The sequence below is a fragment of the Rhinolophus ferrumequinum genome, chromosome 6 (assembly GCF_004115265.2).
Source record: "Rhinolophus ferrumequinum isolate MPI-CBG mRhiFer1 chromosome 6, mRhiFer1_v1.p, whole genome shotgun sequence".
In the NCBI taxonomy this organism is placed as follows: domain Eukaryota; kingdom Metazoa; phylum Chordata; class Mammalia; order Chiroptera; family Rhinolophidae; genus Rhinolophus; species Rhinolophus ferrumequinum.
Window position 1 is genome coordinate 72,215,089 of NC_046289.1, and position 23,791 is coordinate 72,238,879.

The 23,791-nt window shown below is 38.9% G+C and overlaps 1 protein-coding gene and 1 non-coding gene across 7 annotated transcripts in view; both read right to left on the minus strand.

Moving 5' to 3' along the window:
* CHD8 (chromodomain helicase DNA binding protein 8) overlaps nt 1-23,791 on the minus strand; it is a 57,786-nt gene that overhangs the window by 5,859 nt on the left and 28,136 nt on the right. For 3 of the 6 annotated variants that reach the window (XR_004423257.1, XM_033108917.1, XM_033108921.1), the window contains 27 exons: nt 22,397-22,579; nt 22,247-22,315; nt 21,457-21,512; nt 20,823-20,940; nt 17,743-17,826; nt 13,925-14,062; nt 12,509-12,630; nt 12,120-12,363; nt 10,973-11,149; nt 9,816-9,959; nt 9,311-9,566; nt 8,518-8,728; nt 8,068-8,263; nt 7,405-7,572; nt 7,028-7,207; nt 6,767-6,877; nt 6,226-6,422; nt 5,775-5,974; nt 5,514-5,670; nt 5,337-5,426; nt 4,965-5,068; nt 3,667-3,796; nt 2,455-2,530; nt 1,942-1,996; nt 1,554-1,761; nt 913-1,121; nt 100-819 (listed from right to left, as the gene is read on the minus strand). Coding sequence is in view for 5 of the 6 variants with exons in the window: in XM_033108917.1 (XP_032964808.1) it covers nt 100-819; nt 913-1,121; nt 1,554-1,761; nt 1,942-1,996; nt 2,455-2,530; nt 3,667-3,796; nt 4,965-5,068; nt 5,337-5,426; nt 5,514-5,670; nt 5,775-5,974; nt 6,226-6,422; nt 6,767-6,877; nt 7,028-7,207; nt 7,405-7,572; nt 8,068-8,263; nt 8,518-8,728; nt 9,311-9,566; nt 9,816-9,959; nt 10,973-11,149; nt 12,120-12,363; nt 12,509-12,630; nt 13,925-14,062; nt 17,743-17,826; nt 20,823-20,940; nt 21,457-21,512; nt 22,247-22,315; nt 22,397-22,579 (4,603 nt within the window). In the remaining variant the exon portion in view is untranslated. Of the gene's footprint in view, nt 1-99; nt 820-912; nt 1,122-1,553; nt 1,762-1,941; nt 1,997-2,454; nt 2,531-3,666; nt 3,797-4,964; nt 5,069-5,336; nt 5,427-5,513; nt 5,695-5,774; nt 5,975-6,225; nt 6,423-6,766; nt 6,878-7,027; nt 7,208-7,404; nt 7,573-8,067; nt 8,264-8,517; nt 8,729-9,310; nt 9,567-9,815; nt 9,960-10,972; nt 11,150-12,119; nt 12,364-12,508; nt 12,631-13,924; nt 14,063-17,742; nt 17,827-20,822; nt 20,941-21,456; nt 21,513-22,246; nt 22,316-22,396; nt 22,580-23,791 lie in introns of all 6 variants that reach the window. The other 3 variants (XM_033108918.1, XM_033108919.1, XM_033108920.1) reach the window with 1 other exon arrangement.
* LOC117024319 (small nucleolar RNA U6-53/MBII-28) lies at nt 3,079-3,188 on the minus strand. The gene has a single exon (XR_004423398.1). It is a non-coding gene; the product is annotated as a small nucleolar RNA U6-53/MBII-28 (small nucleolar RNA).

Below are 23,791 nucleotides of genomic sequence, written 5' to 3' on the forward strand. Positions count from 1 at the left end.
AAAATCCGAACCTCTCTCAGAGGATGCATTTAGAAAAGATGGGAAAGAGCAGAAGGGGCAAATAGGGAAGAAGGCCAACAGCCTGTCACATGCACTCACTTAGCTTCTCTTCTTTTTCATCCTCACTCTCCTCAGTGCTGGAGCTGGAGCTGGATGAGGAGGAGGAAGAAGAGGATGAAGGTGACAGCTTGCTCAAGTCCAGCTCAGAGTCCGACTCATCCTCATCTTCTAGTTTAACTGGTGGGACACTCCGAGACACCAGCGGGGTGGTATCAGAGGGGGCTACTCGAATTTCATAGTCCGGTGGGGTTGGTCGGCTCCTGGCCACCACCTCATGCTCTAGCTTTAAAGTCAGACTCTCCAGACTGGGGACCTGGGTAGCTGTCTCCTCAGGTGGCTTTTCAACAGAAGCTTCTGGGCGCAGAGGCAGCGGTGAGGCGGTGCGCGAGGTATACTGCTGGTGCAGCAGTGGGGTAGAGCAGCGTGACAGGGATGGAGCTGACGCTCCTGACTGATGGTTCTGCATAAAATTCATACGGGCAGCCAGAAAAGAGAAGTCTGGGTCCTGCATGATGTTGCAGTCTGTTTGGCTCACCCCGTGGCGGGCTGCCCCCCGTAGAAGCTCGCCATCATGCCGAACGGGCTCCCACCATTTGGGCAGTTCGGGACCTGGAGGCTGACATAACGCCAGCCGATCTTCCAAAAGGGGGTGGCATAAAACTTGTTCCCGTAAGCGTCGAAGCAATTCGATACGATAGAGAGTCCGTGAGGCCCTCTCCTCAGTGATGGGCTCAATGAACAGATTAGGGTCCGGGGGCTCTGAAAGAGACAGGGGTGGAAGGAGAAATGAACCAAGAGTGAGCTCTGTCACCATCCATCCCCACTCATCCAAGAATCTCCAGTCTCACTTACCATCTCCAGCTGCTGGGGGAAGGCGGCACACTTGGCGACACATGGCCACAAACCCATGGAAGTACTTGGTAAGGCTTTCGTCTGTTTTTTTATCCAGTCGGGCAAAAGTGCGGAAGCGATCCCAATGGAACTGCATGGTGTCAGGGTCATACTCCACACCAAAGGTAGACACTACTCGATAGAAATCAGTTTGTTCACGCCTTGTCCATCTACAAAAGGAAGGGGAATCAGGCACAGTGATCAGAAGAACACAGGGAAACTGGTTAGTTCTGAGTGTGGCTTAGAATATCTGAATACACAAATACTGAAAGTAGGGGCAAAAAGAAGGTGCAGATAACAGTAGAAGAGGTAGTAAGACATGCTCTGTAACATGTAAAAATTTAAGAATTAGCAAGCTAAAGGGAAAAATGATGCAAATAACCCAATGAGAATGGTTACTTTACACAGGAGACCTTCCCTAGTTGATTATGCACACACGTGAGGCTTACATCATAGAGGGGTAACAATTAAAGGCAAAAAAAAGATGGTCCCTCTGCAGGGAATTCCAAAATCAATTCTTTCTAAGATGCTTTTCAATATAGGGGCGGCCTAAGGCTGAAGACAAGCATATAGCTCAGCCCTAATTCCCAGCCTTATTTTACCGTTGCTGTTTCTCCCGCCGTGCAATTTCTTTTAGCTTGAAGGCTGCCTCACAACGCCGCCGTCTCCGGTCCCCACGTTCTGCAGCCTCTATCTTCATCTGTTCTCTCTTGTAGCTGCGCTGATAGGCTGTTACTAGGCGCCGAAGCCTAGCTGTCAGAGCAGAGCCTGGAGGCCAGAATAGATGGCCTGGCTGTTGGGTCACCTGGGCTGTGAGAAGCAAAGTAGAATGAACAGAAGTACAAGAAAGGTAGTAGAGCTAATACTGTATTTCAAACCACCCAAAGGCAAAGCTCTTAGAAATCCCAGAAGAAGGTAGAATTCAGTCAATAATTCCCCTACCCTACTCCCACCCCCCCACAAATTGTACTATTTGACCTAGAAATTTACCTTCATCTCCATCAATCACTGAGATCTCCTCATCCATCATCATCAAGGGATCACCCTAGAAAAGGAGAGCCACCCCACACAGGATGGAGGGGGGAGGGAAAGGGGGGGAAGTTGGTATTCTGAAATCACTATCTCATGTATGTCCGTCTATGCACCAAGGGATTAAGAAAAATTTCTAATGAAGGAACCCTCACAAAAAAATCAGAAGCAACCAACTAAAACAATAAGAAAGCAGAACCTGAAATATCAATTCTTATTAATGGCTTGAAGATAACAGGACTTAGGAATTTAATAGTTAAATAATATACTTCAGTGTCTAGCTTGGGTCCTGCCTCCTCCACAGAGCCATCCCTGATTTCCCCAGCTGGTGTTACAATCCTTGCCACTAATACTTTATATTCTTAAATAGTAATTACTTTCCATTTTGTTTTATAAATTAATCAATATACTTCAAGATTCGGGGACTGGGAGAATAATTAACAGAGAAAATAGACTTAAATGAGGATTCCTCACCTCATCATCTTGGTCTTTCGGGGGGCCCTGGAGTGGTTTATATTCAGGATCTTCACAATCCTTATCAAAGTCAACCCTGAAATTATCCAGAGGCATGAGAAAATGTTAACAATATAATCTTCTTTCACTAAGAGGAACCTAGGATGAAGACCCGGCCAAACATACAAGCCAGCATGGAACACTCTTTTCTTTCACGCTGGAAGGAATGGTAGGCCAAGTGCTAAGTTTTGGTAAGTTAGGTACAGCATCCAACACAACAAATAACTGAGAGAAAATGATAAAGTGCCACTCTAAATTGTTTTAATTTGAAATGAAACACTGACCAGAACACTTCCTTTTTCTCGATAGCCCTTTTTATTATTTAACCCATTCTCCTCTACCTGCCCTACTATTTACTTTTTATTTCATGTGAATGGTCCACACTTGCTTATTTTTACTACTTTACTCTGTTGAGCAGAAGGGTGACATAATAAATGATTTGCAATGAATAAATGACCCAATTTTCCGAGGGTCCTTTATTAAGCAAACTGAGGTTGTGATCATCAAGTTGTGATCATGAAAGAGAAACCTCTCAATCACGAAGGAGTAGGTGGGTATTCATGAACTAAGCGAACTCTTTCACATGCCCCTCAGGTCTCCACATGAGAAGTTTTGTTAAACTCACTGGCACCCAAAGCAGGGCAACACTGCCCTACCTGGTGGCTCAGTATTAGCATGGCAACTCATCATCGAGGCATGTATCCAGGCAGAGTAAATGTCTTCATGGGCCAGCCACCGTCGGGAGATGATAAACCAGAGCTAGTTTCCTGAGGCTCTACCATATAAGTGGCATGGGAGAGCTACATGGCTATTATCTTTCAAGAGGACCAGTTATCCTTTCAGCTACTGTAGCTGCACAGAGAAGTATTGCAACTGTAGCTGCACAGAGAAGTATTGCAAAGAAAAACTGAATAGAACGTCAAATAAACTATTTGGGAGTAACATTCATTTTCACCCTTATTTGCATCTTATGGCAATCTATGGTTTTAGGCCAGTTTACGGAGTCCTTTCAACTGGTCCCACTCTTTGTTAAGAATTTATCATTCATGAGTATAACCACCATTAAGAATCTCAATAGGCTCAGTCAAAGCTAGTGTTATCTCTTAGAACAAGCAACCATAGACTTCATAGGGCAGACTCAGAGCTTTAAGAGAACTAAACACCAATGCTTACCCTTCTACTATATCGGAGAAATTATCCAGCACTCGATGTTCTGCTGCAATAGCTTTGTCATCTGGTCGGCCAGCTTTTTCCAGGAAACATAAGGCTGGGTCTGCCCTCATAGTATTATATTTTTCATAGCCTAGAAGAAAAAGCCATAAATTGAAGAGAATCATGGATTCATTTTGCCTTTATGCTTACTTCATACGCTGCTGGAATAATTAGAGTATATGGGCAATTTTGCTCACAATGCAAATTATAATTTAAATGTTAATTTGGACAGCTGCAGGGTTATATGACTATATTTAACATTTCTATAGCAATTTAGAGTCCTAAAGAGCTTTAACATTAGTTATTGAAGATAGGAATTTAATCAGTTTATATAGAATGGTAATTGGTTTACATAGCCATTTAACTGGTAATCTTTCTACACAGATGGGGAAACTAAAACAGTCAAATAACTTAGGTCACACATTTTCAAAGGAAGGATAAAAAACTTGTACCTGCAAACAGACACTCTGAATTTTTGGTGAACGGTGAATGAATGAACACATGAATGAATGAACAAACGAACACACTTCAGGATGTTTGGACTTCTAAATCTCTATTGTCACACATGTAAATCTAAGACTACAAATGCTCAGGATTTTTCTTATCCCATTAAACTTCTCAAAAACATGTGGATCAGTGTGATTACTTTAATTTTATAGAAGAAAACAGAGAAGTATTTTTTAATAAGAAATGATGTTCCAATTCACTAAGTCGGTGGCCTGTATTTTAATGCTCACTGTTTTTAATGCCTGGGATTTGTTATTAGGGAAGACTGAAAAGGGAGTATTCTCCCTTTTTATAGTCTATTTTTTGTTTCACTTAAACACTGTTGTTCACATGTACATCAGTGACTGCTGAATATTTAGACAAATAGGATGTTATACAAGTAGAACACTTTCAGCAAGCCACAGGAAAGTCAGACAAATTAAGCACGGTTCATGAGAGTAAGCATGTATTACCTCCCTAATTTGTGGAATCTTAACTTAGATGCCATGACATACAGATTGGTAACAGTTATTAGAGAACAGATGGGAGACTCCCTACCTTGGGATTTAACTATCCATCTGGTTTTTCTTGAACATCTATATATAGAGACGAATTGCTCTGCTCTGGATATTTAAGAACTAGTTTCCCATTCAAACATAAGTTTATTGAAGATCAATCACAGAACTCAGTTACTGGTCATCAGCATTTTGCTAAATTTTCCATCTGTGGAGATTAATCTACAACAGGAAAGGAACAAATTAAGAGGTACCTACCATGCTTAAAGACGCCAATGAGCAGGGACTTGTCAGCCTCACTGTCCCACCATGTTGTTGGAACCTCCAGCTGATCCACCACTGGGAACCATATGTCAATCTCACTATAGGCATAAGAGGGCAGAGTCAGCACAGCAGTTCACGTAATTAAAATGATAATCCTTGGAAAGATTACCAGCATCTTCTTTTATACATTAATTTAAATGTTCATGCAGCTGCCTATGTCCTTCTACTGGTATCAAGTATAGGATTAAAGACCTAATATATAGATTTTAATTATTAGGTATCCCAAAGATAGTATAAAGTAAAATAAGTAAACCATTATTTTCTTGAACAAGGCAGGGCACAAAGAAAAATATAGCATAACTTTACCTGGCAATGGCACCCCCTAACACCTTCTCTGCCTGATCTCCAATCACCTCCTGTCTCAGATAATACAGCATTCGTACCCGCAACAGCACCCTAGAAAGGAGAGAAGAGCTGGCTCAATAATAGTGTAGAAAGTTTGAGGTGGAAAATGGTTTCGTCTTTGCTAAATTCCATCCTTACTTGTTACATTGATGCTTCAAGTGCTTCTTGTAACTTTCATCTTGGAATAGAGTATCAGGGTTATATTTCCGGATCCAATCTGCCTTATGGATATCAAAAGTGCTTTGTGACTTAACCTTTTTCCCCTTGCGTCCACGGGGCACAGGGATAGATAGGCCTGGGAAAGGGGACACATTGAAGACTTGGATTGAGAAAACCCCTTGGACCTGAAAAGGATTAGATAACCCATAGAAAGAGGAAAAGTAAAGAGTTGGTAATTACCTGAATGATTCTGCAATTCTTTTGTCTTGCCATTTTCAGCAGGACTAATCAAGTCCCAAATGAAGCCTTTGATATTTTCATCCCCACGATAGTGCAGAAGACAGTACACGAGGATGGCCCGGCAAATTGTTTCCACATCTCGTTCAGTCATACGTCGCTTGAAGCGTCCATGAGACAAGATATCTCGCCACCGTCCCCAACTAGAAAAACGGAAGAGGAAATTACATTAATATTTTCCTGGGGACTCTAATTCAATGATATTCCCCAGTTCCCCAGAATCACATCTCCCAAAAGATGAGAGACAAAAAAATCTTGGGACATGGCAACAGAATAAATAGAACCAAGTTTTTCCCATTATCCATCCCCTTTGAAATCTCTTAATTTGAAAGGCAAACAGGGTTATCTGTCAGGATGGAGATACACCACCTCTGATGGCAAAATGGATTCTTACCCATAGACCAATAGGTGCTTTTCCACCCGAAAGCAGTCAGTGCGCCCATAGGTATGATGACGGTCATGTCGGCGAGAGCGTGGCCGCTCGTCATCTTCACTTTCCAAATCAGAGAATTCCACCAGGTCGTCATCTTTCAGAGTGCTAAAGTGGCGGGTCTGTTTTCGTACTCTAGGTGTGTCAATCACCAAGTTATTCTATGCAAAGAACAGAAGGAGAAGTAACTCTCTTCATGATATCATCATGGGAAAGGAATTAAAACAATCATGGATTGAAATAGCTTGGATGTAACATTTGTACAAACTGAAAGATTTTTTAGGACATTCAAAATAATCTACAGGAACTCAGGAAGCAAAATTAAGCAGCAGATAGATCTAGTAGTTTTCTGGGTCCCACTATGTAGAAAGATTTTACAACGGCCCTTGTATATAATAAACCGTCATAAATCAAGGTCAGCATCTAGAATCAGAGAAGCTATAAAGACTCCTGAAAGGACTGTGCCTTCCGCAGTATTTCCTCCCCGGAGGAAAAGAAAGCTCACCTTGCTGTTGAGTAGATCCATGTCCAGGTCAGCCTTTTTGGCCCACTTTTGCCAAAAGTTGGGGTCGTCCAGAGAAATATCTGTCCTATTTTCAGAAGCAACAAAGCTTGCCTAGTGAGTAACAAAGGAACAGAGTAAAGTTGACTACAACACTCTTTTGAGCAATGTAAACCAGTAACAACGTTAATAAAATACACTTAAATTCTAGAGATTCCTGTCTCTATCTCTGCTTCTCTAGCTTCCGGCACAGATAGAATATACCTTGGCAAAGGTAGAACCCTTTCCTTCAGACTCAATGGTGATGGTTGTGGTTCGTCTTAACAAGATCTGGTCAATGTCCTCTTCACAAAACTTGGAGCCCTCGTCATCTTCCTCCATTATGGCCGCATACGCTCCTTTTCGTAAGAGATCTTCAATCTCCTTCTTGGAGAATTGTTGGATCTACAAAATCCAATAGAGATGAAAAGACTACCAACAGAGTATTATCTAACCACATCATAATATTTTTAGTTTGTTATATTTTAAGAAATAAAAATTGAGAATCCAAACCAAGTGGTCAGATTCCCATGCACAAATAGCTTTAGTTTCCCTCATCAATAAGACCGGCTACAAACGTTATCTACAGACAAAAGACTCACTCCAGTAATGTTGCCATCCCGACCACTCATGGACTGAAGTACAGCTTTATCCAATCCCAGCTTGAGACTAGCCTTATCAAACATCTCTCTCTCATAAGAATTCCGTGTGATGAGACGGTACACCTTCACAGCTTTGCTCTGCCCAATTCGGTGACACCGTGCCTGGGCCTGGTTAAAAACAAACATTGGAAGGGAAGGGCAAAGATAACATAAATTTGGGGGGTGGGGATCAAAATACCAATTCACATCCATAAAGCAGCCATGAGATCAATTCAAAATCAAAAGTCAATTTCAAGAAGAAATGACTGCTCCATCATGTAGAGCAGGGGTCAGCAAACACAGTCTGCATGGCCACCTGTTTCTGTAAATAAAGTTTTCCTGGAACACAGCCTCACCCAGCCATTTACATATCATCCATGGCTGCTTTTATGTTACAGGAACGGAGATGAGTAGTTACAATAGACTGTACAGTCCACAAAACCTAAAACATTTACTATCTGGTCCTTTCCAAAAAGAGTTTGCTGACTTCTGATCTATACTGCCACCCCTAACTAAGTAATCAATTCCGTACTCTCTGAAGGACAAGTATTTCTGAGAGATCCTGAGCCTGCTGAAAACCTCCCAGGTCAGGTAGTTAGTCCCTAACACAATGATTTCTTTTACCTGCAGGTCATTTTGTGGATTCCAGTCTGAATCAAAGATGATGCAGGTATCAGCCGCTGTGAGATTAATACCAAGTCCACCAGCCCGGGTGCAGAGCAGGAAGACAAAGCGATCTGAGTCAGGCTTGCTGAAGCGGTCAATAGCAGCCTGTCGAAGGTTACCTCTAACGCGCCCATCAATACGCTCATATAAGTACCTGCATAAGAGGCACGGGAAAAAGAAGTTAATCAGCCAAGCGGAAAGAGAGACCAAAAAATTAGAAGACTAGGATCAACACCAGTACCTCCATCTCTCTAGTTGACAAAAAACCTTATCAGAAAGTTGAGAATGAGTCTTAAATACTTCTCTTATTCTAGTCCTAATCAACTTCAATTAAACCCAGGACCTCTTACGCTTTGCAGCTTTATAAGGATCCAGTAGATACCAGGCAAAGGATTACTCTTTTCTCACCTTCTCTGGATTAGATAATCCTCTAGGATATCTAGGCAGCGTACCATCTGGGAGAAGATAAGAACCTTATGGCCACCAGCTTTAAGTTTTGGAAGTAACTTGTCAATAAGAACCAGTTTGCCAGCTGAACGAACCATGGCCTGCAAGTGGAAGTCATGAGGTATAATGTGGCAAGCTTCTCGAAATTCTGTTAGGATTTTTTCTTCTGCACCTGACAAAAGAAAAATCAAACTTGATGGTGAGATCTAGAAAAACATACTGAGGCTATAATTTGTTTAACTGAGATAAGGAAGCAAAGAAAAAAAGAGTAATCTGACTTGAGGTCAACTTATCACACACAGAGAATTTCAGCACCTCCAAATCCTAAATCATCTTCAATTGTGTTATACCAAAGATTCCAAGTAAGGCTTAAGATTGTAATTGAGTTAAAAATATGTAAACATGTGGATAAAGACATACAAACCACTATAATCACCCTACTGGCATCCAAAACAAAAACAGCAAAATGGAGTACCAGTGAGGATGGACATTTATCCAGAGTACAGAATGACTTGAGTTGTTATTCATGAAATTCTAAACAGCAAATCCTATTTAATTTTGTAGATTATACAGGCTCAAGGGGGTAGAAAGAACTAGAGAAAGATATGTCACATAAGAATTGTTTCAAAAGGAGAACCACTCTCTACTCCCAAATTAGGCTGGATCAGTAAATGCATCCATTGTTCCTGAGGAATATCATTTAGAATAAACAGGTAACACAGAAATGGCAGGTATTTTCCAGAAATTCCCTTACCATTGATGAGATATGGGTGGTTGCAGCATTTGCGCAGTTCCATCATTGTGTTGAGTAGATTAGGCATGTTAGTATGACCTGCCCCTTTGGAAAGAAAGGAGAAATTCTTCTCCAGAATAGCCCGGTAGTATTTCTTCTGGATGTTGGTCAGCTCTACTTCAATAATAGTTTCCTGTTTGGGTGCCAGGTTTTTTTCAACATCCTCTTTGAGTCTTCTCAGCATCATTGGCTTGAGAATGGCCTGCAGCTTTTGAACCTGATACAGAGAGAAAAGAAATCAACATGAGGACAAATATTCCACGTTAGGTGCCAACATGGAGAAACACAAGGAGAGTTTTCCAGTATCTGAAAGATACAGATTTTGGACAATGTCATAAATGATGTAGGCACAAGGTTATAAGGTGTTCAGAAAGACCCTGGATGCCTATGGCAATAGATGTCTATCTAGTATAAACTTGACCTTTTTTGTCTGGGTTTAGTACCTCATCAGATACAGACTTCTTACCTGTTCCTCTGTCTTGAGATCACCAAAGTCTTTGAGGAACTCTGATTCTGATGGAAACTGTGACGGTTCCAAGAAATGAAGCAAGCTAAACAGCTCCTCCACAGTATTTTGCAATGGTGTTCCTGTGAGTAGCACTTTGTGTTCCTAGAAATGGAGAAAATAGAAGAATTAGAAAACTGAAAAACACAAAGGGCTTTTGGGTTCTCTATCAAATGTGTAAGTTTAGCTTTCTTTTCTTTATCTCTAAAATTATGGGAATGGACCGGATTACTGTCTTAACTTTTGTTTCACCTGTTTCCTCTTTTGATAAACACAAAACATTCAAGAAAACCCTTGATGTTATTTAACATATTGAATTAACTTTATTATAAACAAATAAAGAAATATTCAGAATGTTTTTTTCCCCAATTACATATGCCTCTCCACACTCAACTCCCCAAAGATACCCTAATAGGTCCCCCTCTATGGAATGCACCTGTGCTGGCTTAAATATGGCCATAAACTCTTTGTAGTTCCTCCTGTCAAGGTTCACCCCTTGAATCTGGGCTTGTCTTGTGACTTGCTCTGACAAAGACAACGTAGCAGAAGTGACACTGTGTGAGTTTCAGAGCCTATATCTCAAAGTCCTTGCAGCTTCTGCCTTTGTCCTCTTGGATCACTGCCCTAACTCCACCATTCAAAGAAAAGTCTAGTATACTGGAGGATGACAGGCCATACGGAAGATGACCCAGGCACCCCAGCCAACAACTAGCACCAATTGCTAGCTGCAGCTACATCACTGACTTCAGGCAAGACCACCAAAAGAATGGCCTAGCTGAGCCCAGCCCAAGTTGCTGAGCTAGAGAACCATGAAAAATATGGTTGTTGTTCTAAGCCACCAAGTTTTAGAGTAGTTTGTTATGCAGCATTAGGTAACTAATATAGTACCCCACCTCTCCACCTGGTTGAGAACCACTAACCTACAGTTACCTTCCAATTCTAAAATTTACATGACATTTTTGACTTTCAGGTTACCACTCCTGTAAGCCATACCACCCAATACATAGATTTTCATTCTTTTTTCTTCTCTGCTAAATTAGGGTTATATTAATTCTCCAGGGAATATGGGTTATTTTAATTTCAGGGCCTCTGCCCACAAGTGAGTGTGAGGAACTCACCAGGTCCATGTGTTTGAGACTATCGAGCAACTTGCAATTACGGTTCTTTAGTCGATGGGCCTCATCAATGATGACACAACGCCATTCAATCTCACGAAGCTCAGGACAGTCTGATAAAATCATCTCAAAAGTAGTGATCAGGGCATCAAACTTGTATGCACCTGGGATGAGACGCCCCTAAGCATGAAGGCAGTAAGTCAGGAAAAGCCTAAAATGTACCTAAGGGAGGAGCTCTTCTGAATTACACATTTTCTTTTCTATATTCAGGCAGGCTTAATCCGAGACACAAACTGCACCACCACCCTCCTCCACTGCTGTTTATCTTTCTGATAAACAGTGCCAAATCACTCAGTGTGAGACACATTGTCTCCTCAACATATTCAGTTTCTTGGGAAAGTGACAGACTTCACTGAATGAATCTGAGTATTTTTGACTCTGCGGTATACCTAGCTCATGTATCTCAGCCCTAGATCTATTGTTGGTTAACATTGAAATCCACAAATGTTGGGCATTACTGAAACATACAAGACAAAACTAAAAGTGAAAACCACTAATAGAGTACATGGCAATATTGGTTACTGTCTAAAAATGGACAGAAGAATTGAAACATCTTAACAAAATTAAGAGTAGTATAACAAAACTTGAATAAATTTGGTTTTGTCGAAATAAAAACCACAGAAAACTAATGGTTGAAAAACAGTTCATAAAATCTGATGTTAAGAAAGGATGGATAATTCAAAAATTTTTTTTTCAAATTTATACAGAAAAAGGATCTTGATGAAAAATTTAACAGACTTTAAAAAAAGAAATGAAATAGCTTAAGTTCACCACCATATGGGTCAAGGAATTAATAAAGTGGCTAAATGAATTTCATCCTGGAAAATACTTTCATGAAAACTCATCAATTCTGATGAAATTCTATTTAAAATGTATGTATTCATAAATAAAGTCAGAACGTCCGCTGGATCTAAATGTATACGGGATCAAAACAGCATAGACCAAAAACTGCCACGCACAATCTAGACAAAAATGCCTTAAATCACAGACTGCCTCAGTAAGAGTCTTTTATTTAGAGTAAAGCCTCTAAAATACCAGGTACTTTGGCCCACTCTCTCTAAACCATAATATTCCATGACATACAACTCACCCGTGAATCTTTGCAGTACATTTCATATTGCTGAATCATCTGCCGGCTGGCCAGACTGCCATGATACACAATAGTATTCATCTCTGTCCATGTATTGAATTCTCGCTCCCAGTTAGTAATTGTGGACAAAGGGGCAATGACCAGGAAGGGGCCATGGATGCCTACATTATATACCTCCTGCAAGAAGGCAATGGACTGAATGGTTTTGCCCAATCCCATCTCATCAGCCAGGATGCAGTTCTGCCTGCAGAGTCATCATGGAAAATGAAAAGCATGTCAAAAGATAACATCTTTTAAAAAGTACATAAAAAGAAACTGTTCTGTTTAAATAGAAAAATAAAACTAATCCCAGAGTAAGCCTACATCTAAGGGCCCACTCTTTTCTTTACCTGTTATACCAATTAAAGAGCAGCCAATTGACCCCTTCCAACTGATATTCCCGTAACTGGTTTCTGTTTTTATACTCATGTGAGAGCTCCAACTTCTTCCAGGCACTTGCCTGTGGACGATTCTAAAAAAACAGGAAATTTGAATAAATGAGGTGGAGACATTAACATTAGGCAAACTTACTAGGTAATTCTAGTAGTGGAAATTCAATTCCCAAACATTACTGCTTGGATTAAAACATGCTCGATATATTCAAATCCATGAGTTCATAATGAAACTTTTTTAAAAACTGGAGGGGGAAAAAAGAGGAAAAACCCACTGGTCACTTTTGGAGGATGCCAGGAACTAGTTCATTATTTTAAAAACTAGAAAATAAAGAAAAATAACAAAGCATCCTTTTTACTATGCCATCTCTATCTCCAGGTAACCAAAAAAGAAAACATTTCTTTTAATAGAAGACTTGGCTAATAAATGAAGAAATGATAGAATTAAAATATCACCATTTTAAAATTCTTAAAGAATGGATCTAGGCAATGTGATAAATGGCTGATAATATCACAAAAGAAAATCTGGTAGAACCAGCTGTGAAGTAGATTCAGTGGCCTCCCTCCCCCATCTGATCAAGCCTCTAGAATAGTGATATCTAATGGAACTGTCTACAATGATAAAAAAATGTTTTACCACTAGCTACATGTAACTACTGAGCATTTGAAATGTAGCTAGTGGCTACTATGTTGGATAGCACAGCTCTAAAACCTTCTAATGCACAGTGCTGCTCTATATCTAACCATTATGTGAAACATAAGGGACAGAGAACATGATAAAAAGTTCCAAGGGGAATGCAACTGGCCACCTTCAGACTATGGAAAATCCTAGAGAACAAACCACCTGGTTTCATCAAGAAAAAACGGCAAAGGAGGGAGAGGAAATCAAGGGGAACTATAATTAAGACCTCTGAGACTTATTAATCAAAAGCAATATATGGACGTTATTTAGGATTCCACTCAAACAATTTAACAAAAATTAGGAGAGAATCAGGGAAATATATACAGTGATTGCTAATTTGATGATACTAGGAATGGTTAAATTTTTTCAGGTGTTTACAGTGTTATTTATCTTTAGAGATGAACACTGAAATATTTACAGATGAAACAAAGGAATCTGGGATTTGCTTCAAAACAATCTGGGAAACAGGGAAATGAATGGGTAGGGAAATCACATGAAACGAGATTGGCTATGGCATGTATTAATTGTTAAAGTTGGGTGATGGTACATGATACTATTTTTTTCAACTTTTGTATATGTTTGAAATTTCCATAATAAAAAGCCAAAACAACAACATAAACTTCTATAGGGGGAAAAATTAAGTCACTGCCTATATGGAATGGATGTTATATTCTAAACGCAAATGTACTTACCACCCTTTTGAGTTCTGGGTGCCTGGACTGGATCCGTTTAAATTCTCGAATCTTGCCTTCGTCAACATCCTCTTTCAGCTCCCAGGTACTGTCCTCATAGGGCAGAGAGCACCATTTCACCAGGTAGTAAATTACAGGCTAGGAGAGAAGAAGCCAAAGCCTTTATAAACTGATTCTGTGTTCTCTACTGTGGTTAAAAAATAAGAATTTGACTAAAGAATCAGATCACAGAATGTCAATACCTAAAAAGGTGCTGAAAAGTGAGGCTGAAAATGCCAACCGTAGTTTCACCTACTGATGCCCTATGCTATTCATGATTTTGATCACTTTTCTAGGCAATTTTTCAGAATCTGTTCCAAAAGTGAAATTTCTAACCAGTAGTTTCTAGAACAGTAAGTACTGATACATTATGCTCATCAACCAAGCAGGTGCAAAAAAAAAAAAATCTATTTTCCTGTATTGTATTGAATTAGGTAGAAATTAAAAGATACAGATAGCTGTTTCATACTCCTCTCCTGGCACTGAATTTGATACAGTGGAAGCCAGGCTACTTTTACAAGTAAGGAACAGGTTAAACCCATAGGAGCAGAGCAGGGATGAAATCACTGAGTTCTGAGCTCCTGGAGCTTTGAGTGCAAATGCTACTTCAGAGAGCAGTCATATGGTGGTAAAGAGATTTCCTTGTGAGCCTCAGGAAGTTAGGAGATAACTTCGAGAGGTGTCACTGAAGAGAGGTAACAAGAGTGAAAACGAAGGAGAAATGCTGAAGCTCCATCTATGGTACTAGGCTCTCTGTAGGCATTCTACTGCAAGGGAAGGGGCAGTGACCAATGAATGGTAAATGGCTCCTATTCTCACTACCCACATATGAGCAATGCACGAACTGCATTTCCAGTTTTGTCTTGAGTGAAGCAAGAAGGGTTACACTGGGCCTAGTGTAATCAACAAGAGTCTCTAATTCTCAGTTTATAGAATACCCCTTAAAACAGCCAGCAAGAAGTCTGCAGAGTCACAGATCAAGAAATCCCTAGACGGGGCTGGCCCAGTGGCTCAGGCGGTTAGAGCTCCGTGCTCCTAACTCCGAAGGCTGCCGGTTCTCAACCACAAGGTTGCCGGTTCAACTCCTCGAGTCCCGGAAGGGATGGTGGGCTCCGCCCCCTGCAACTAAGATTGAACACGGCACCTTAAGCTGAGCTGCCTCTCGGATGGCTCAGTTGGTTGGAGCAGGGGCTCTCAACCACAAGGTTGCCAGTTCAATTCTTTGAGTCCCACAAGGAATGGTGGGCTGTGCCCTGTGCAACCAGAAACGGCAACTGGACCTGGAGCTGAGCTGCGCCCTCCACAACTAAGACTGAAAGGACAACGACTTGACTTGGAAAAAAGGCCTGGAAGTACACACTGTTCCCCAATAAAGTCTTGTTCCCCTTCCCCAATAAAATCGTTAAAAAAAAAAAAAAAAAAAAAAAAGAACTCCCTAAAATCTAGTTGCTCTTGTATCTTTTTCTTTATTGTAGTGACTCAAGTCACTTTGTACATAAAGCCACTGGTCCAGGTCACACATATACAACATTATAACTTACTTTTCCAAGGACATTAATACCTATTATATTTATTTCCACTATCAGGTTATGTAAAAAGGATGACAAATTAAACTCATTTTAGAGAAAGATAAAATAGGTACAAGAATGTTATTATCCAATATTGGGAGCATAAATTACAATACCAGCACACTAAAATATTTTAATCTGTCATGCCAATTGCAAAATATTCCAAAGGGGTCTAATCAAAGTACAATTACTTTTGGAAGGGTAAGTAAGTATGGTGGCAGAAAGCAAGCCCGAGATCCTTAAAATAACGAAAATTTTACAGTAACTAACCTGTCCTGACTAATAACTGGTCCATTCCCCACTCATCTCCCACAAATGAACAACAAACAATAACAACCACCCTAACTCGAAAGCAGAATATATGTTATCTGAGGCATGCTTGTTAAGATTTGAAGACATATGGAATTGGAATAGGCCTTGGACATCTATGGTTCTACTATCTTAGTGACCCTGAAGGCTTACAAAATGGAGTAAAAAAAACTTTGGATTTTACAGGGGGAAAACTGACTCTTAGGTCTGATAATGATGATGTTTGGGACCAAATCACTTAGCTCGTGAGAGAGCCTAGTTCACTACCCAGCACTGACATCTTAACAAGGTTCTGTTGTTTTCTACCTGTCATTGTGTAAGTAGTGAGTCAGAAGTGATAAAAACTTTACAAAATATGCACTATGGAAAGCAGTGTGGAGGTTCCTCAAAAAATTACGCATAGATTTACCATATGACCCAGCAATCCCTCTCCTGGGTATCTACCCAAAAAATCTGAAAACATTTATCCATAAAGACACGTGTGCGCCAATGTTCATTGCAGCTTTGTTTCCGGTGGCCAAGACATGGAAAACAACCATAACGTCCTTTGATAGATGAATGGATAAAGAAGTTGTGGTATATATACACAATGGAATACTATTCAGCGGTAAGAAAAGATGAAATAGGACCATTTGTGACAACATAGATGGATCTTGAGATTATAATGCTAAGCAAAATAAGAAAAAGCAGAAACTATATGATTTCACTGATATGTGGTATATAAACCAAAAACAAAAGAACAAGACAAGCACATGAGAAACAGAAACTCACAGACACAGACAACAGTTTAGTGGTTACCAGAAGGTAGGGGGCAGGGGGTGGTAGATGAGGGTAAAGGGGATCAAATATATGGTGATGGAAGGAGAACTGACTCTGGGTGGAGAACACACAATGTGATTTATAGAGGATGTAATACAGAATTGTATACCTGAATTTTATGTAACTTTACTAACAATTGTCACCCCAATAAACTTTAATTTAAAAAATAAATAAAAAGAAATCCATAAAAAATAAAAAATAAAAAAACTTTATAAAATATGGCCCTGCAAAGCTAAACCAACAAGTACTAGTAAAAGTGAAAAGACAGTGAAGAGTTCTAAGGAAATGGTGAGTCACAGCCTAAGTAAGTTTGAAATAAATTTAAATGACAGAATGGTGAATGTACTGGTGGCTTAGATCTATATGACTCTTACTTGGAAAATGAAAAAAGTGATTTATGAAGCTGAACCAGCAAGTGTTTTAGCATATTTAAAATCTACTCCCCAATCTAAGAAAGCTTTAGTGCAATGATTCCCAAATCAAGCTATACATGAGAACCGCTTGGAGAACTAAAAAATACAGATCTCTGGGTCCCACCCTAGATCTACTGAATATGAATCTGTGGGAGTGGGACTCCACTATCTGTTTAAAAGTACATATTCAAATACAGTAGATCTATTTTAATAACAAATGAAAATGCATTTAACTGATGGTAAGAATAAATAACTCAACAACACTGAGAAAGCTATGAGTCCGTACAAGTATTTTTATATTCATTAAGTATGGAGATTTGTGAAGTACCCCTTTCCTTCTCCCCATGTCTCACCTCCAAGTGAATGTCAAGGGTCTCCCATATAACATCGAAGACAATGAGACCAAGGCGAATGAGTACTTGGAAGCATAGTTCCCAGTACTTATAAATATAGCTCCCACATGTTTAACTTTATGGGAATCTTTCCTTTTAGCCTCTTTCCCTACTCCCTTACCTTGCCAGTATCATTTTAAGGAGCCCTCAGAAAAAAATCAAAAATACCTTTTCGGTCCAAGGGATTTTTCAGTCATATCTGAAAAATAAAGAGGGGGCAAGCAGCTCCAGCAGAAATCTACCAGTGACTTTTCACGCTCCTCCACGAACCAACTTACCTCCCCATTGTCCTTGTCAACGCTGTGAGACTCATCCAATATCCTGTCCACCTCCACATAGTCCGGATTGAAGGGCTCTTCGTCCTAGAGGAGTTACGAAACCCAACAATAAGATCAAAAGATCACTGTCCAGTAAACCCACCCTCCATCCCACCTTTAGGTGATGACCTTACTTCAAAATGTATTAAGAAAACAGAAGCCATCAGAAGAAAGTTCCACATTGTCATATCAAATCGTACAAACTACCTGCATCTGCACACATCTCATCTGTTACCAGAGAAAGTGCCTCTTCTCCTGTTATAACAGAGACCCTTCATTCTCTCCACATATGCTCTGGATTCCATCCCTTCTCGTCTTCTTAGGAATCTTTCTCTACTGGATCATCCCCATAAACACACAAATATGCTCTCCTATTTCACATCTTAAAAGACACCTCCCTTGACTCTACATACTCCTGCAACTATTTTTCTGTACTGCTCCATACTCAAACTTTCCAAGAGTTTTAAATATATGCTATCCCCATTCCATCACCTCCTTCACTTGTCCAATCCACTTCACTCTTCGTTCCACTTCCATCACACAACTAAACTGGAGTTGGGTATTTGGCAATTTGGAGATCATTAACGATCTCCAAATTGCCAAATACAATGGAAACATTTCTGTACCTTATTACTTTACCGTTACATAATATTCAATAATTCATCATTTTCTCCTTAAAGCACTTTCCTTCTCTTGGCTTTTGTGGGACAGCATACTCTCTTGGTGGCCCTCTTCCCCCTTTCTTTTGGGTTTGTTTTTTGTTTTGGCCAACTCTCAATCACCTTCACTGGCTCTTTTCTTCTGAGTCACTGGTATCCAGCGTTGGGTGATATACCAAGATAAAAAATCCAACACTCCAAAGAGCGATCACAAAGAAACCTTAAGGAAAAACCCCTTTCTTCCTAAAACACTTTTTTCCCTTTGTTTTTCTGACATATCTTTTTCCTAATCTTTCTTCCACTCTGGCATAAAATTTTTTCTCCTTCACCAGGAACTCTAAATTTGGGAGAATTCCTTAAAGATTGGTTCTGGGCTCACATCCATTCTCTTATTAAAGAACTTTCTATAAGAAAGTATAGAACTATTAGAAAATATAGAACTTTCCCCACAGGTGACTTTATCCATTAAGTCTTTGATAACTATTTATATGCTGATAAATTCCAAATTTTAATGGCACCCTGAAAAATCCAGATCTATATACCAATCCGCATACTAGACATATATTAAGGGACTTTAACACTGTGTAATCTAAATTCTTGATTTTTCCCCAATTGGTTGCTTCTAAAATCTTCCATACTTCAATAAATGATCCCACCTCAACTCATTTACTCAGACCAGAAACTCATCTGTATAAATCATCACACCAAGCCCTGTCAATTTTACTTTAAAATAAATTCAAATCTATCCATTGTCTCTATCCACTAAAAGCACTCCAATCTAACCCATAATTTTTCATCTAGAAAACTGCCTCCTTACTGTTCACTTTACTTTTGTTACTCTTCTCTAATCCATCCTCGAAAGTCTAGGTGATCTTTTAGAAGTGAAAATTGGATTGTCTTTTGACCTATTTTAAATAGTTCAATGGCTTCCTTTTACACTTAGAATAAAAACAAAACTAAAACCAAACTATCTATAAGCACCTGCTTGCCTAAATTTCTGATCTCATTGCCATTCACTTTCTATTGTCCATCAATTGCACTGTCTTTTGCTCGTTCTTTCAGTTGCTTGTTCTTTCTCAAGGCCCTCACATGTTTCCCATTCCAAGGATGCTATAAATATATACTTGTGTTCATACTCTTGTTAACTCCTATTCAAAATTCAATTCTCAGAGAAGTCTTCCCTAACTATCCAAAGTAATGTAGGCTTTTTTTCCTTCTTATGTCTCTTTGTGCTCCTTCTTTCCTGGCACTTATCACAGTTTGAATTATTTTTTAATTTCTCTCTCCCCAATCATACAGTGAGTTGTAAACCACACAGACCTTGTGTGGTTTGTTTACCATAGTGACTAGCACATAATAAATGATGAATAAATGAATGGCTAATTTGGTTAAATGCCAACCTAGAAAGGCAGACTTAATTGGCATAAGTTACTAGAGCTTGGTTCAATGGTCATCACAAATTGTACATCTAATACCAGCTGGAATGGCATTACAGTTTCATTATACATTTCACAGATTAGGCTTTAAAAGAACACAGATGAAAACAAAACCCAATTATCATTATTTTCATTTAAAAAGAAACTAGAAGACCTACATGGCCCTACTTGCCCTCTCTAGGTAATATGGAAAATAATTAATTGGCAAACCTAGTGGTATAAAGTTAGCTTTATCAAATGTATTAAGCCAGAACTGGTTTTTTTTTGTTTTTGTTTTTGCTGAAGCTACATACACATTATTCCTTCTCTCAATCTTTTTCACTAGACTTTTTCCTCGTTAGCTCTAAGAAGCTGTGAAAAATAATCCTTCTTCTCAAGGCACTTAGCACTCTATATAAAATAAAGATGAAAAATCCCAGTTTGGCAAAGGGTTATGTACATAAAGCTTCCAAAGCAAAATAGCGAGCTAAAATATGGCTGAAAAGACCTTTGTGCATGCTCCAGTGTTTAGTAGTAACACGGGATATGGGAAACAAATCCAGTGTTTCATTAATCACTATTAAGCTCACTAAGCTCATTAATCACTATTTCTAGTTATGCTGGATTAGAAATTTGAGAAAAGAAATGTTCTCTTAATGACAGCTTTGCTTATGGCTACAGATACCATCGACTGCTAAGACTGACATTACGAGCGGACCAGAGGCCAGTTCATCATCTGTTTTGAAGATACTTCATGAGTACTGAGCAAGTCAATATCAAAATATCCTGTAATTTATAGAAAGACCATATTTTGACCTGGCAAAATTAAGCATGGAGCAATTAAGGAAAAGTCCAATGATATACATACACACACAAAGCAATTGTAAGTCTTCTGAAGAATCAGTCAAGGCTGGTAACTCCAGAAATTTATGCTTCTATGAAACAGACAATACCTATTCTTAATTACCTCATGGAAGAAGTGTCTCATCTGAGCCATTTTCGTTTTGAAGCGCTTTAGTTTTTGATGGATCCTCTTGTCCTTCTCTAGTTGGGAGATGGTAGCCCACTCACAATGCAGATAGGAGCTGAAGAGGATGGAAACAGTCAGTCATCATGTAAGAAAGGGGAATTAGTAGGCTAGTGTTTGAGATTTGGGGATTAGCCAGCAGACATAAACATGCTTAAAGGGGGAGATAGTCTCGTAGATCAGTGATTCTTAAACTTGAATTTGCACGCAAACCACCTGATCTAGGGTGGGCTTAAAAGTTCACATTTCTAACAAGTATCCAAACAATGCTAATTCTGCTGGTTCACAGATCACACTTTTGAGTATCAAGGTCTTAATGTTAGAGTAAGGCATAGAGGGTCACAAGGAATTTTATCAGGAACCACCCTTACCCCACCTTCCTGCAGGGGAATAGTAAGAGTCATATCAATTCCTGAACTTCTCTCTGAGTAGCCATTTTCTTCACTGAAAACAACAATTTGTGCTAGGAGACTATTAAAAAAAGACACATTCCCCCCCAGGATAGACTATACAGGAGAACTTTTTACAACCCTGTGGAGTTTGGGGTGAAAAGCTTTTTGCACAGATCACATACTAGTTCTTGTACTTGACAAAGAATTCTTCTGCTTCAGTATACTGTCCGGAAGGAAGCTGAGAAGAAAGAAATTCCAGTTACTAACACTTAATTTATCAAAGAACCTTTCATTTTAACCATATATGGTAGCACATCATACCAATGCTCCCAGAATATATTATTGACTGGGGTTAAAAAACTAATTTGGTCTTCAATACTAAAGGCCTGATAACTGAAGAAAATAAGCCTTTACCCATTTTAAACAGATAAGCAAAAGACTGGCAATAAGACAGTTTCTATTTTCTAGCTAACTTTCTTCCATCATCTCTCATAACTACACTGTAACAATATAATCTGACATCCAAAGGTGTTCATTAAAGAAAGCCTGAGAATGTAGTATTATAGGCTGACATAAAGGTAGAGGCTTCTATTTGTGACAACATGAATGCATCTCAAGATTATCATGCTAAGCAAAATATGTCAGATGGAAAAGGACAAGAACCATGTGATTTCACTTACATGTGGGATATAAAACAAAAAGCAACAAACGAATAAGCAAAACATACAAATAAAATTCACAGACACAGACAACAGTATGGTGGTTACCAGAGGGGGAGTGGGATAGGGAGAGGTTGAAGAGGGTAAAGGGGATCAAATACATGGTGATGGAAGGAGACTAGACTTTGCGTGGTGAGCACACAATGCAACACACAGATGATGTATTATAAAATTATATATCTGAAACTTCTATAATGTTATTAATCAATGTCACCTGACACATTTAATTTTAAAAATTATATAGCGTCCTCACCTCCTTCTTCACAATCCTCATAGAAAGCACTTTGTCTACAATGGCTGCATCTTCTTCACTGGGATTCTCCTGTAGCAAAAGATGCAGTCAGTCAACAGAGATTGTGAGCAGCAGGATGAACCTCTCAAATTGCCTAAGTTCTCAGCTTACCACAAAGAACTGCATGGAAGGCAAAGTCTCGCCATCGGGTTCCTGCACTGGTTCAGGGAGGATAGGCTCAGTTTTTATTGGACCAGTTACATCCACTTCTTCTTCTTCTTCATCATCTGTGATCTTTATATCCAGGTCCTCTGTATATTTTTTTCGCTTAACTTGACGGTTTGAGCGTCTCTTCTGTAAAGGCAAAAATGTTTAACATAACTGCATAGTCTCTCAAAGAGAAGCCCTTTAAAACAATCTGCCTGTTGTCATATACTTAGATTTTACTCCAAAAATCCCCATGAAAAAAATTAAACTAAAAGGAGAGAGCTTATTTATCAAACTATATAATGTCAAACCATGTACTTTATTCTATGTACTGACTATGTATTAATTTGCTGAATTGTTTTATCAAAGAACCAGAATCTATCTGAAAGAAAACACGGTATTACTGGCAAGAAGCTCTAGGAAATGAAACAAGACTCTCAGCCTGCAGGGTGTAATGAACTCCACACCAGAAGCAACCCTGAAGTGCAAAGGAGCAAGAATACTTTGTTTCTAATTTCGTTTCTTTTAGTTCTCAAGTTGTTTTTTTTTAAATAGATAGAATCAGACTATATGTAGCATTTTGCTGCTTACTTTTTTAGTTAGTATTTCTTGGAGGTATTTTCCATATTGATACATTTTAAACCTACCTCATTCTTTCAAGTGTCTGAGTAAAATATTTTTTTTGAATTTTTATGAGTTTATTTGAGCAAACTGATGACATATGCAAGGAAGCAAGATCACAAATGCTCAAGAAAAACATTTTTTAATTACTTTAATACTTAATAGCATTCTATATAGACTCAACCAGAAAATACAATGAAAAAAATCTATTATATTTATGAAGACAAAGAGAGTATCTAAAGGATTAAATTTAGTAAGAAATATATAAAATCTATATGAAGAAAACTTTAAAACACTGTAGAAGGACATAGAAAAGACCTGAATAAAAACTAATGTATACTGTTCTGGAATAAGAAGACTTAATTCTCCCTAATTATATACATTCTACAAAACCAAATAAAACTTTTTAATTTGCAAAGCTGATTCTAAAATTCAAATGGAGAAATACATATCCAAGAATAACCAGGAAAAATATGAAAAATACTGGGCCTTACCAGATATTAAGGACAATATAAAGCTACACTAATTAACACAGCGTGGTATCTCTCCAAGGAGAGATAAACAGGTCAATGAAATAGTGTCCAAATATACACTAAAATACTTATGTGGATTTAGAACATGATAAAAATAGCCCTTCTAATCAGTAAGGAAAAAGTAGACAGTCTATAAATGAGACTGAAAACAAATGGCTAGCCATCTAGAAGATGAATGAAATAAAACTATAAAAGGATCAAAGAT